The following is an 11,872-nucleotide window of genomic DNA, read 5'->3' as shown; positions in this document are numbered from 1 at the left end:
AGTCAAATAATTCTAATTCTAAATATCGTGTTGTTGAAAGAAAACTATATATGTCAAGAAAAAAAAGTTAAATTACGAAAAATTCTTACAATCACCAAGGAATTACAAAACAACGATTTTCTACCCCTAAATTCGGAAGTGGACCTGTCCCTACGCTTTGACGTCTACTGCGACGTTCTATTACCATATTTTTCTCCAAAGTACTCAAAGAAAACAAATCTGAGGCTGAACGAAATTTATTAAAAATTTGATGATTGTCTGATCCAAAAAACTGTCGAATTTTGAAATATTTATAATTATATATATTACCTATATTTTTAAAAGTCTCAAATTTTCGATGATTGTTGAATTGAATTTTTGACATTTTCTGGTACATTTCGCCTTGTAGAAGTCATTTTTGGTTTCATTTCTCCGAAAATTGCAATATTTTTTCCAGAAATGAGAAAATGAAAAACATGTTTCCACACATTTAAAAAAATGGCCTGTGGATTCGCCGGATCTAAACCTTTGGGAATTTTTTTCTTTTGAGATTTCTTCACGACCATCTGTATTCGAACAATACCAGCTATACAAACAGAGACGCGCTAAAACAAGCAATCCAGCAATATGGTCTTCAGATTTCAACTCAAATGCGGATCAACACGCGTGGGAGTTTTTAAGATCGGCTTAGTTACTGTACAGCTGCTGAGAGCAGTCTTTTTGAGCAATTCTTGAAAATAGTGCAATTTTTCTCCGGATTCGTACAATATTTGATTACTTCATTCATCAACAATTGTTATCACACTGGATAAAATAATTCAGTTTGAGTTGTTTGTTGATTTCTGAGAATAATTTCTAATTTCACTTTGACATTTGAATTTTGCATGGTTAATCCAAAGACGCGATCGCCAAACTTCCACAGTGCGGGATGCGGCACCCTGTATAACTACCGACATGTTACATAGAGTTCGTAGAAATTTTGAACGTAGGATAGGACTTAGTGACGACAGTGGAGGCAGGCATTTTGAACATTTATTATAAATTCGTTATCGTTCTAATCTGGTCCATAATATTATTTGACTTTGACATCTTTGGCGTTTTTTTTCTGTGATTGCTATGATAGGTACCAGAATGGATAATTCTTTTATATGCAGAAGAAACCGACATAAAAGCAAGATATGGTAATACAAAAATACAAAAGTCAATATGTTTAAATTCCGCCAATTTATTATTGAAACAAGTATTTTTTTACAAAACAAATGAGCGTAACTACAAAATGAACCCTTTATTGGAAAATCTTCTTCCTGAAAATTTATGTACAAAATAACCCCTTCGTTTTGTAAAAATGCGCGAGATCAAGATGTTCGTTTTTCGAAAAAGAAACGACTATATTTTGGCTTCAGGACGATGATATACTCCCACTGGATGTCCTTCAACGATTTTATATCACGAGTTTGTACCTTGAAGCGTCTCAGGATCATCGCAAGCATTGTGTTACTGATATCATCCCATATTTGAAACCTAAGACAAAGATGAATAAAATCCAACTGAAGATGGATACAGACCTATACAGTTTCTGGCACCAAAACTGAAAGGAATATAGGAACAACGACGCCTTTTTGCAACTTCATCAGGAAGAAAGCGATCTGGATCAAATTTTTCCGGTTCAGGCCACACATCTGGATCCTTGTGTATAAGGACAATAGGAACAACCAAATTAGACCCGACAGGGAAGACATAAGGATCTGGAAACGAGAAACATCTGGTTTGGGATAACCACGCTTTAAACTAAATTACCGCAATTAATGTCTTCGTGAGCATATCGCACAATAAAAGGAACTGCAGGACATAATCTAATAGTTTCTTTTATGACGCGTTCTAGATAATCCAGACGACTGATCTCTTCCAAAGTTGGATCTTTTCCCATGTGTGGCAGCACTGAAACGAGTTCCTGGTAAACTTTTTCCTGAAAGAACTATTTTATCAAGGATTAACAATTTTTGCGTAATTTACTTGAATGTCTGGATAGATTCCTAAAATCATTAAAACCACGTTGACTGTGATTGCTGTGGTTTCGCTTGCCGCTATAATCATAAAACTCGATTCTTCTAAAATTTCTTCACGGGTAATTTGCTCAACTTGGTTTAATTTGATCAAGTGTGGTAAAAAAGACTTATTTCGAATAGCATCATCTTTAAAAAAAGTATATATATACATCGTATATTTATAACCATCTAAATTTTAAAAATTTTATTACTGGGGAAGTACCTCCCTTTAACAGTAAATGTTTTATGACTATAAACACATACCGTTTCCTTTTTCGAACTCATATGCTTTGTATGCTTCTGCTAATATCTACAAACACAAAAATAAAAATCTAAATATTGTAACACGATAGTACACACTTTTTTGAAAACTTCACGATAAGTTTGGCAAGCCGTTTGATGCATTTTATATAAGTTGGATAATTTCCAGAAAAAATCGATGTGAAGCCAAGGCTTATAGAATCTCTGCATAAATATCTTTTCGAATCTGAAATCAACACTTATAACAACTTTTTACAAAAAACACAGACTTACTTCACCGTAGCCCTAATGGCATTGTACCTTTCCTTAATCACATGTGGTCTTACGTTTGTTAAGGTTTCTGTTTAAACAGTATTTAACAACAACACAAGAACAATTTAATTTAAATATTAATTATTACCTAAAGCGGCATCAAATGTCTGTCCCCAAATGACTGAAACGAAATCCCTTTGTTCGCGACCTTCTACCTCATTCAACAACTCCACAATCTCTCTTGAATATTTCACAAATACATCATGGAACGAATTTAAAATCTTCAAATTAAAAGAGGGATTAATCAGTTTTCGATGGTTTTTCCAGACGTCGACTGTTGATGACACTATGGTATTTTTTGTGGCATCGCTAAAATTATCGTAGAAAACTGGCTTGTTTAGACAATTTGTCAAAATTTTTTCTACGTCTGCCGGTCTCATGGTCGCTATGTACAATTGTGAACCTACCCAGATTTTTGAAACGGGTCTATAGGCATCCAGGATTCGACATAAAATTTTGTAAGCATCTGAAATTTTGTTCCGTTAAGTGGTTTTAATTTTTAATGTAACTGATATTTCTCACTATCTTTTCTTATAAATAAAGCTCCCACAGTGGTCAGCAGGTGTACTGAAAATGGTCCGGGAATTTTCCAAGCGTAGTAAATCAACCGTCTTTTTTTCCAAAGGACCAAAATAATGATAAAAATCACAAAAGTGGTATAACTCAGGAACGCCATAACAAAAGTAAGTTGACTCAACTACAGTTTTAGTATCGATTTAAATTCGAAAACGAGGTCCTACGTAGGGTTTTATGCGCAGTTATGTATCAGCACAACATACCTAAGTAATTTTAAAAATGTTAATACTAGCGTTAGTGTTAAACTGCATGCAGTAGGTATACGTTAATGAGCTATTAAGTTTTCTTTTTGTTTCAGAAAGTAGCTTTCTCATATTATTTGTATTTTCATTTGTTTTTTTGACACATCATTTTTTCTACTTTTTATGATGTCCTGAGGGAGTTTATGTATTTAATAATTGGATTTACCTATTGTTTAAATGTTTTATTCGTTTTGTTATTAAATTTATGTTAACAAGTTAAGAAGCGATTTTTGTTTTTCCGTTAAAACTTAATTTAATAGACGCTAAATATAACTATATAAAATAATACAAAACACAAGCTGGTATAAAGTGTTCCACCATTATTATTTACTCATGTTTTTGTATGGATTATAATTTTTCACCAATCGCATGTAAATTTATTTAATGAGTATTTTATCACTTTGTTTAAAAAATGTGCATCATTGTGACGACTTTGCAATTTTATAGCATAATCTGAATATATGTAAGTATATTGCATGTTTGGTATTGCCTGTGGCTGAACTTAGAAAGTTGGGTGATATTATGTTAACAAGAATTACACCGTTTGCATACGAGTTAAAATGATTTATTTATGATAAGATAAGTAACACATTTAATTGAATTTAGAAGAATTGCTGGAAGTGTTTTTCTGATAATCTTAAATCCAATTTCTCGTAGCTCAACACATTGTTTTATATATGCATTTGAAACGTTTGTTAATGGTTTCAATTTTAGTCATTTATTTTAGTGTCCTGGACCTTTGTCTCTTACTTATTAAGTTTTACATGGCAATTTAAGTAAGTGAATAGGAAATCCTTTCGATGAGTAAAATTTCCACATGTACCGAATGCATTGCCGACCATATTTGTTTTTTTTTGTACATTTTAATTTGATTTAATATGAAAACTGTCTTTGGATCCACTCTAAATTTTTTTGTTTTTCTTTCTTTTTCAAATTCTGGTGTGTTTATTGCAGTTTCGAAAAGACAGGCCCGATCTTTCTTTCGAAGAAGTAACAATGAGAGAGTCGAACGTATTTTCTCTAAAGTAAAAATACGCTGCAAAATATTTTTTAATTTTTTTTTTCTCATAGGTGGGAACATCAACTGTGGCGAATAATTTTATCAACAGGCGACCAAAATTTAAAAACATCACTATCTGACAAGCGAAAACCAACGGATTTATTTACAAATTATATGTTTCGGAAAGTCCTGCAACGACAAATTTGGCAAATTAATGAAAAAACGAATATTTCACTGTAGATGCTCTTTTGGCATATTCTAGGGAACAGTTGGAATTTAAAGGGGGGCGAACCACATTATTAGAGAGCGGATTTATAAGCACAAAAAAATTAAGAATAAGCGCTTAAATAAGTACATTTTCAATAAAAAAGTTTTATTTTAAGCAAAAAACATTAAAAACATAATCATATTACAAATCAAAGAACACTTCTTAGAACTTTGGATAAAATATTATTACAATAATCCTAGACTTTATATTTTACACACGTATTTCAGTTTTCTTTAAAACAATTTATGATTGTAATATGTTCCAAGTTGTCCACTGTAAAATTTTTTCGCCGATCATTTAAAATGTGTTTAAAATTGGAGAATGTGCGTTCAACATCCACACTCGTTGTTGGCGCAAATTTGAATTTTGCAACTAATGTTGAATCTAACTCCAAATTTTCCACCTTCTGGCCTTGTAAAACACGAGCAACGTCGGAAAGAACACCGAAACCTACATTTTTATTTAACACTTCGTCAAATTTTTGAGATACTCTAGTACCAATATCACCCCTAACTGCATTTGCTTGTTGTTTAAATTCTTTCACTAAGTTTATGGCATCTACCAACAACATGTTGGGTTTTTCTAACTTTTCTATTACCTCACATACGAATTGATAATTGCTTCTTAGAAAAGCTAGATCTTGTCGCAAATCTTTGTTTTCCAAAATATTTATGCAATCTTTAATCGATTGAGAAGAATCTTCGCTAAACTCCTTAACTACTTCCTCAAATTCTTTGATATATTTGTCATAATAAAATGTGGCCTGTAACCATGTTCCCCACCTCGTTATAATCGGCTCTGGGGGCAATGGTATGTTTGGAAATTTTTCCTTAAAATGTTGCACTCTTAGTGGGGCTTTAACAAAAATCTTTTTACCATTTGCCACTAATTTATTAACAGTAGGAAACTGCAAACGTATTCCTTCAGCCACTTTGTTTAAACCGTGGGCAATGCAAGCAGAGTGAATTAAATTGGGGTACAATATTTTTAGATTATTCCCTGCTTTCAACATATAACGAGCTGCATTCGAGATCATCAATAAAATTTTATTCGCCGGTAAGGCATTTGGCAAAAATAGTGACGTAAGACTGTCATTTACAAATTTGGAAATCGTATTGCCATTTGTTTTATCTAACATTTTCAAACTTACTACATACCCTCGACTAGGGAAATTTTCATTTAAGATTCCAACAATTAAACTTGCCACGTATCTTCCACAACTATCGGTTGTTTCATCGACAGCGAACCATAAATAATTATCTCCAATGCGATGTTTAATTTCGTTGTAAACTTGCTGAAACACTGGGCCTACATAATTTTTTCGGATAGTACTTTCAAGCGGAATATGTCGATTCAAGTGTTTTTCAAGGAATTCTTGAAGAGGACCTTTCTCCAATTTTTTTAAAGGTATATTGGACTGGATCATCATTTTACATAAATCGAAATTAAACTGAAACTGCTCATCTTTTGTGGACGTAGATGCAACAGATTCATGTATGGTCTGCTGTTTAATTTTAGAAACTTCAAACATTTTCTTCCTTTCTATATGAAGAGTCGTTCTGACATGTTGCGTCACGTTATATTTTTTATCACTTTGAATCTAAAACAACGTACATATACAGGATTAACAAAGGAAAATAGATAAAAAAAAATAGTGGGCTTACGGTTTTCACACAAGCTCTGCAGAATATTTTGTTGTTTTCTAATTTTAATTCTGGAAAATCCCTTATCCACTCATCCGGCGTCGATTTTACTTTCGGCATTCTTTTAAAATATTAGTAATATTACCAAAAAGAACTCAACATGTAACAAGGGAGAACCACGTATAACACTGTACTACGACAGATGCGATAGACTGATGGTTGTGAAATAAACGGTTCATTTACTTAAAAGTTTCCATTAGAAAAATTTTAAGGTAGGTAGTTGGGTACAATCATCCTTTTTTCTAGAAAATCTTCAACGGTCTTGCCGCAAAATGCCGAAAAAGAACATCTGGTTAGAAGCTTTAATTCATTATCAGCGGAAGTAAGGATTTAAAGTCATAAAATCTATGGAGTATTTTTCCAATCCTATAATAAAATTTTATTACCCAAAGACCGGAACCTATTCACAGAAAGGGTCTTGAGTAAGTGTACTTCAATGGTCAAGTCCAGGTAAAATGCATACGATACGAAACGGCTAACTAACAAGTATTTGTCATCCCGACAAGGCCGGCATTTGAACAAAATATGCATTAAAACTCATATTCGTCGAAAAAAGCATTAAATAAGCGTATAAGTTTTAATATGCATAAAATTGAAAAAAAAGCAAATAAGCATAAAAAAATGTGTCAAATGACTCCAAATTGTATCATAGTTACAGATATAAAAAAGTTTTGAAGTGCTTACATTTTTCACAAAAAGCATTAAACCTAGAAATCCGCTCTCTAGTGATGATATCGATTTTCATAGCGAAATAATGGAAATGGAGTGAATTGTAGCTTATCGGGGGGTAATATTTTTACGCATCTTTCGTTCTAAATTTACCAAGGTAGTATGTGAAAAACTACCTGACGTACAATAAAATAAGTATAATTTTGGTTAGATCATCCACGTTGTTGCTTTGCACCAAATTTTAAGCATTTTTATTTTTTTTGCAACTCTTCATGGACCTGGATAGTAACGTTTCAGTTCGTCTATGGTGTGAATGGAAGTTTTAAAAATAGTGTTTTTTACATGACCGAACAAAAATAATCCAGAGGGGCTCAGTCTGGTGACCTTGGAGGTACTTAGAAAATGATTGTAAACTTATCACTGCATCATCAAAGAAATTACGTAAAAAATTCAAATTGTCTAACGTTGTATGTGTCGTGCCACCGTCATGTTGAAAAAATCCGTCATATTTTCAGAGTTAACATAACTTACAAAACAAAATCTCATAATTGTGATTCAAATTGACACAAGCTCAATAGAACACACATGAAACCAAGCTTCATCAGAGTAGAATGTTAAATGGTTGGGCGATACGTTTATTAATTGGATTCCACACAATGGGATAAATTTTATAAAATAAATGAGCGTAGCTACAAATTTATATACAAAATAACATAACCCCTTACTTTTGGAAAAATACATCAGATCAAAATATTCTTTTTTCGAAAACGAAACGACTGTATTTTGGCTTCAGGATCATGAGATACTGCCACTTGATGTCCTTCAATGATTTCATACTAGGAGTTTGTACCTTGAAGCGTCTCAGGATCGTCGCAAGCATTATTGTTACTGACATCATACCAAATTTGAAACCTAAGACAAAGTTAAATAAAATCCAACTGAAGACAGACACAGACCTATACAGTTTCTGGTACCAAAACTGAAAGGAATGTAGGAACAGCGATGCCGTTTTGCAATTTCATCAGGGAGAAAGCGATCTGGATCAAATTTTTCCGGTTCAGGCCACACATCTGGATCCTTGTGTATATGTACAATAGGAATAACCAAGTTAGACCCGGCAGGAAAGACATAAGGATCTGGAAACAAGAAACACATCTTTGAAGATCCATGCTTTAAATTAATTTACCGCAATTAATGTCTTCGTCAACATATCGCAAAATAAAAGGAACTGTAGGACATAATCTCATTGTTTCTTTTATCACGCGTTCTAGATACTCCAGACGACTGATCTCTTCCAAGGTTGGATGTTTTTCCATGTGTGGCAAAACTGAAACGAGTTCCTGGTAAACTTTTTCCTGAAAGAACTATTTTATCGTGGTTTCAAAGCTTTTACGTAATTCACTTGAATGTCTGGATAGATTCCTAAAATCGTTAAAATCATATTGACTGTGATTGCGGTGGTTTCGCTTGCTGCCATAATCATTAAACAGGTTTCTTCTAAAATTTCTTCACGGGTAATTTGCTTAGATTGGTTTAGTTTGATCAAGTGTGGTAGAAAAAGCTTACTTCGAATCGTATCATCTTAAAAAGAAAAACGTATATGTCATAGACAGGGTGTTAATTTTACCTGTTCACTGTAAATGTTTTATGACTATGAATACATACCATTTCTATCCCCAGACTCATATGCTTTGTGTGCTTCTGCTACTATCTACAAACTAAAAATAAAAATATAATGTTTGTAATATAATACGCACTTTTTCGAAAACTGCACGGTAAGTTTGGCAAGCCGTTTGATGCACTTTATATAAGTTGGATAATTTCCAAATTAAACCTATGAGAAGCCAAGGCTTATGAAATCTCTGTGTAAGTATCTTTTCAAGTCTGAAATCAAAACTTATAAAAACCCTTCGCAAAGAAACAGAGACTTACTTCATGGCGGCTCTAATGGCACTATATCTATCTTTTATCAAATGCGGTCTTACGTTTGCTGAGGTTTCTGTTAAAATTGTATTTAACAACAACAATTAAATTTAAATATTAGGAAATTCGCCTTTACCTAAAGCAGCATCAAATGTCTGTTCCCAGACAACTGAAACGAAATCCTCCTGTTCGCTACCTTCTGCGTCATTCAAGAACTTCACAATCTCTCTTGAATATTTCACAAACACATCATGGAACGAATTTAAAATCTTCAAATTAAAAGAGGGATTGATCATTTTTCGATGCTTTTTCCAGACGTCGACTGCGAATTTTACAAGTCGTTACTGTGCGTTCAAAAAATGTACTACCTTTAGATGTTAGTAGGGTGTTTTTCACTACATCGTTAAGCTTCTCGTAGAAAGGTGACTTGTTTAGACAATTTGTCAATATTTTTTCTACGTCTGTCGGTCTCATGGTCACTATATACAAACATGAACCTACCCAGCCTTTCATGACGGGTCTATAGGTATCTATGTTTCGACAAAAGTTTTCGTAACCTTCTGAAACTGTTTTGTGACGTGTCTTTAATTTTTAATATAATTAATATTTTTCAAAACGAACTCACTATTTTTTGTTGCAGATAACATTCGCACAGTGATCACCAGAGGTAGTGAAAATGGTCCGGGAATTTTCCAAGCGTAGTAAAGCAAGCGTCTTTTTTTCCAAAGGACCAAAGTGATGATAAATATAACGCAACTCAAAAAAATCCAGAATAACATAACGAAAATAAGTTCACTTACAACGGTTTCAGTTAAAGATTTGAAAACGAAGTTCCACGTGGGGTTTTATATATGCGTGTTCACAACTTGTTCATGCATATGTAAAAAAATATTATACGTCAATGAGATATTAAGTTACTATTGTCCCAAAAAGGGCAAGGACCTTCACAGATTATTTGTACGTATTTTTCATTTGTTTTTTGAAGCATTTATGACATACTGAGGGACTTTGTGTGATAATTGGAGACGTTAATAAATACATATAACTATGTCAAACAACACAAAACACGAGCCGGCATACAATATCTCAATCGCATGTAAATTTATTTCATGAGTATTTCGGTAGGCATGATTGTGTTCACCAATGAATGTAAAAAATTGGTCGAAGGTTATTCTGACAGGACTTGGGTAGCAGCGATAAGCTTAGATGTGGAAGGTGTTGGGAAAGTATTAATTGCATGTTTGTATCGTTCTCCAAGCGCGAGTATTGGATAATTCTTGGAACATCTAGATGAAGCTTTAGAAGCTGACATTAGTCTACGGTATTACAATGGCATGCCTAAAATCGTCAAATCAAAAAAGTAATTTCTAACTCCGGACTACGACTATCGTCATTAAATATGGACTTTGATATAATTGTTCTCACCGAAACTTGGTTGTGTAGTGATATAACAGACAGTGAAATATTTGATTCAAAATTTACAGTTTTTCGTCGTGATCGTAATCCAATGTCTACTAAAAAAACTAGGGGTGGAGGTGTACTCATTGCTGTGCGAGCAATGAGTACGTTTGGTCTTTTTCGTCTTAATATGTGTAGACTTATTTCGACAATAAGAAACTTAATCCATCTCAAAAGTTCTTGTTATTGTCCATTGCGTAATTTTTCAAAAAATCCAATTTTCGATTAACAACTTTTTGAGTTTTCAGTTTTCAGGTTTTTACTTTGAGTGTTTCGAATTTTAATTTTTCCTTTCTTCAATATTTTGATTTGCAATTTTTTTAATTTGTCGAGTTTTGTTTTTCGGTGCTTCACCTTTGGGATTTGCAATTTCAAAATTCCACAATTTTTCATTTACATTTTGCCTTTTTTTTTCTTAACATGTGCAGACTTATTTGAACAAATTCGGTCACCACATCGTGATGATTATTTTTATTCTTAGAAACCTAAAACACGTTTAAAATGGCCAATTTTTGAAAACTTCATTACTATTTAGATTAGGGCAGGTATGGGTGGGTCTTCATCTTTGGTTTTAATTTTTTTTTATGTACATATTTGAATGATACTCAAAAAATGTCTTACATTGTAATTTCTCGCAAAAAAAATGAATCTCCGCCCCTCGGCTTACAACGAATAAAAAAAAATCATCAGAATTGAGATAGGGCGGATGGGCGGGGCTTATATTTTGCCTTTTTTTCTAAATATACATAGCCATCTTTTCACAACAAGAAATATTGATTTTGCAATTATAGGGCGGAGCCTAATTGCAAAATCGATATTTCCTTATACAAATTTTCCATTTTAAACATGTTTTCAGTTTCATATTGTCGAAATAAGTCTGCACATGTTAAGAAAAAAAAAGCAAAATGTAGCCCCGCCCACCCACCCGGTCTCAATTGTGATGATTTTAACTGCAAAATCCTTATTTCCCTAAGAAAAATTAAAAACATGTTTTTGAGTATCGTGTTCAAAGAATACTATGTATATTAAGAAAAAATTAAGCCACACCCATACCTGCCCTGATCTAAATAATAAAGTTTTCATTCGTTGGCAGACCTAGGGGCGGAGCCTAATTGCAAAATCGATATTTCCTTGTACAAATTTTCCATTTTAAACATGTTTTAAGTTCCATATTGTGAAAAGAAGTGTACACATATTAAAACAAAAAGACAAAATATAAGCCCGCCCACCCGCCCCGTCTCAATTGTGATGATCTTTTTATTCGTCGTGCGTCAAGAGGGCGGACCTTAACTGCAAAATATTTATTTCTTTACAAATAATTAAAAACATGTTTTTGAGTGTCGTATTATTCAAAGAATACTGTGTATATTAAGAAAAAAAAATCAAAATATTAACCCCGCCCACCCACCCCATCTCGATTGTAATGATTTTTTTAT

The 11,872-nt window shown here is 33.1% G+C and overlaps 1 protein-coding gene across 1 annotated transcript; it reads right to left on the bottom strand.

Annotated features, from left to right (window-relative positions):
- Positions 1 to 7,745: 7,745 nt before the first annotated feature.
- Positions 7,746 to 9,775, bottom strand: LOC135130900 (cytochrome P450 4C1-like). The gene is made up of 10 exons (XM_064058353.1): positions 9,604 to 9,775; positions 9,347 to 9,544; positions 9,115 to 9,300; positions 8,988 to 9,054; positions 8,813 to 8,939; positions 8,721 to 8,766; positions 8,458 to 8,636; positions 8,242 to 8,410; positions 8,012 to 8,191; positions 7,746 to 7,967 (listed from the first exon to the last, which is right to left on the bottom strand). Exons 1-10 carry the CDS (start codon positions 9,755 to 9,757, stop codon positions 7,801 to 7,803), a joined length of 1,473 nt encoding a protein of 490 aa, XP_063914423.1. The 5' UTR covers positions 9,758 to 9,775; the 3' UTR covers positions 7,746 to 7,800.
- Between the last annotated feature and the right edge of the window lie 2,097 nt (positions 9,776 to 11,872).

This window comes from Zophobas morio, unplaced genomic scaffold (genome assembly GCF_036711695.1).
Source record: "Zophobas morio isolate AGI-343-1 ecotype UQ-CSIRO unplaced genomic scaffold, CSIRO_AGI_Zmor_V1 ptg000018l, whole genome shotgun sequence".
Lineage (NCBI taxonomy): Eukaryota > Metazoa > Arthropoda > Insecta > Coleoptera > Tenebrionidae > Zophobas > Zophobas morio.
This window is presented reverse-complemented; position numbering and strand designations above follow the sequence as displayed.